General features: G+C 41.8%; 1 protein-coding gene across 1 annotated transcript; it reads right to left on the reverse strand.

Annotated features, from left to right (window-relative positions):
* Positions 1–495: 495 nt before the first annotated feature.
* THRSP (thyroid hormone responsive) lies at positions 496–2,180 on the reverse strand. Its single transcript, XM_034759093.1, has 2 exons — positions 1,632–2,180; positions 496–636 (listed from the first exon to the last, which is right to left on the reverse strand). Exon 1 carries the CDS (start codon positions 2,046–2,048, stop codon positions 1,656–1,658), a length of 393 nt encoding a protein of 130 aa, XP_034614984.1. The 5' UTR covers positions 2,049–2,180; the 3' UTR covers positions 496–636; positions 1,632–1,655.
* Between the last annotated feature and the right edge of the window lie 852 nt (positions 2,181–3,032).

A 3,032-nucleotide genomic window follows, 5' to 3' on the forward strand; every position in this document is an offset into this window, starting at 1 on the left:
CTTGAAGTCATGACTAGCATCATCACATGTCATTTTTTCTTTCCCTCTTCTTCTCTCAAAGGAGAAATTGAGTGGGTTTTTAAATAAGTAATTTAATGTGTTACATCCTCTGTGCTCTGTGGGTGCTTGAGAAGCAAATTGAAGACCTGCACCTTTATACTTGGAGTGGAACGGGGTGAGGTTGGTGAAGTATTTAGTTCCTGGGGGAGTTCATTCCACAGCCTTGGACCAGCCCTTGAGAAAACCCTGTCTCCTTCACAGACAGCCTTTATGCTTGAGGTACAGAGTTACATGTGCCTGAGGAGTATTTCAGTTTGTGATGTTTTATTATCAAGTAGTGGGTGGAAGCAGCCCACTTTTAAAGGTTTAGTTACAAGTAAGAAAAGAGGATTATCTTTCACACAGCAGCAGCATAATACAATGATTTTTGCCCTGGTAGTTGAAAATTAACATGCATGTGAGGTATTTGAGATGGACAATGAGTTCATGTTACAGCAAGGAATGATCACATTTATTCTGGTTATTACAAAACATTGGCTGTCAGATGGCCAGCATCTTTGGTGTCAGTCAAATAATTCACCAGCAGTACTTGCCGCAGGACGTCAACTGTATGCAGCACAGGGGTGGTAGTGTGTCCTGTGGGATAATCACAACATAGTCAGCAATTTTGACATGTTCTCTTTTATGTATGTGTTTAAGTACTGATTTTGATACTGCATTTATTGTCATTCAAAATAGCCAACACAGGAGGGCATTTCTAGGTTCCAATGCTTGAATCATACCTAACTTTTTAAATTACACAATACTGTTTTTCTTAAGTCTTTGCCACATACTAACCCCCATTAATCCTCCGTTTATTACAAGAAGTACAGGAGATAAGGTTCCCCCTGGAACAGATCTCTGTTCCTATTAACTACACATATTGTGAGAGTGCCTAGAGGTCTGAATCAAAATCTTTGTGTTAGCGCTGTACATGTGCACACGCACAAAATACAGTCCCTGCCTCCAAGAGCTTGTCACGGAAGGAAGCATTTGAACTTTTCACTGATCAGGTAATTTCAAACGTGAAACTTAATTTCAAGTGCTTGTATTTTTCTAATGTCAGAAAATTAATGTCATCTTTATAGAGCAGCTTTCACCCCAGAGCACTCTGCAAAGTACAGTACGTCTAGCAGCACTGCACAAGAGCCAATAGGGTGTCCAACATATGGCACTCCCAAGGATCATCACCCAAAACACTAGTCTTACTACAAATGTTGTATGTTCTCTTGTCTCTGCACACAACAAAAGAAAGAACCTTAGTTATTAAGGTCTCATCTGAATGTTGGTGGACAATGTGAACTGTCTGCCTTAAAACAAATAATCAAATCCCTCTTTAAAATTATCTTTAAGAGGCAGGTAAAAGACCCCCATTTGGTTAAAATGGATACAGCACAATTTCACTACCTTGGAAGAAAGTGATTAATCCCCCCACTAGGATTTGAACCTGTGGGTCCTGCTGTTTTTAGGTGCTGATAACATAATTATCAGTTAAACTAGACTGATAATCACTTAGATTTTGGAGAAAGGGGAGTGGACACAATTTGGCATCTCAGAAAACTTCAATAGAGATATAATGGCTGAGGTCTCACCTTTTGAAGTTATTGGTGGCTGTTTCACCAGGTAAGCGTAATTTCACTCTGGTTGATCTGTCCTATAATTTCATTGTATTTTCTGATCAGGGCATTGGCTTTTCTGGTCAGATGGGTCAGGACACGATACAAGCCTGTAAAGTGATGATAAAGCAGTCCTTCAAGATCGGCCTCCTCTCCGTTCTCTTGTACTTCTTCTCTGCTGGTGATTTGGTGTTTGCTTTCATTTAGAGGCGCCAGTCTACCCTCCACCGCGAGTTTGATGGATTTCAGTTGCATGTAATACTCATACAGGTCCCTGTTGCCAAAATCACCAGTGGATGCGTCATCCTGTTGTTCCATGTAGACGCCTCTGAGGAGGCTGGGAAACATAACCGCTTGTTCCATCTTGCGGATTGCAGAGAAGTACTCTTCCATGGCTGTGGTCGGACGGCTTCTCCGGTTCTGAATGTTGCTGGCTTCTGCAGATCTTAACAGGGATGCTGGCTGATGGTGCTGAAGCCTTTCAAGCTGCTTGGCTGTTATGATGAGAGTGAAAGGCGCACAGGGGACAGGTGGCTTTTAACAGTGGAGGGAAGGGGTGTGTATACCAGCTAAAGACACTCCTCTATTTCCAGCTAATCACACCACTGAGCCTCTGCAGGTCTCAAAACCTGCTTAGTAATCGGTTCAGGGTCAGCATTGTGTCTGTATTTGCAAACTGGACCTCACCCCAAATGATACTTAACTAAATTTCAGAACTTGACCTTAAAGCAGGAATTTCATAGGTCATGTTATCTTTCAATGACCAGATAAGAAAATGGCCATGAAGATAACTGCTGATTGGAACAGAGTTTTCCCTGCCCCCTTTCCTACCACCAAATTGGAAAAGCTGGTGTCTGCAGCCTTCACATCTTGCATCAGCTGTTTATAGAGTAATGATTTCCCCTTTTTTCTAACTCATTAAGTTTGCACATAACTCTGCCATTGCTGGCAAGCTGAGTAACCTTGAAACCCATATGCATATCTAGAACAAGAGACTCAACAAGCATGTGTCTCACAAGTGATCAGCAAACCAGATACATTTTATTAAATTGAGACCGAGAGAGAGTTGGAAGTTTGTCTAGCTAGGGGGGGAGAGGGGGAATAAAATAATGAGATGACAGAATATGATATCCAGTCAAGATCTCTATTAGCAGGTGACCCTAGACTTCACTGTGTTAGAACAGACACAGGCAAACCATATTTCCAGCTGGTTGAGAGGATTTATTTTTAGCCAGCTTGAAGAGACACTTTTTTTGGAGGATTGTACTATAGTAGTGTGGTGAGGGCCTGCCTGAGATTGGAGCCTTATGATGCTAGCCCCTGTACAAATATACGCTATCAGACAATCCCTGCCTTAAAGAGTTACAGTCTAAATAG

The sequence above is a fragment of the Trachemys scripta genome, chromosome 1 (assembly GCF_013100865.1).
Source record: "Trachemys scripta elegans isolate TJP31775 chromosome 1, CAS_Tse_1.0, whole genome shotgun sequence".
NCBI lineage: Eukaryota > Metazoa > Chordata > Testudines > Emydidae > Trachemys > Trachemys scripta.

What these genes read in the sequence shown, in the direction of transcription:
- THRSP (XM_034759093.1), bottom strand. Translation starts at nt 2,048, where the DNA reads ATGGAAGAGTACTTCTCTGCAATCCGCAAGATGGAACAAGCGGTTATG.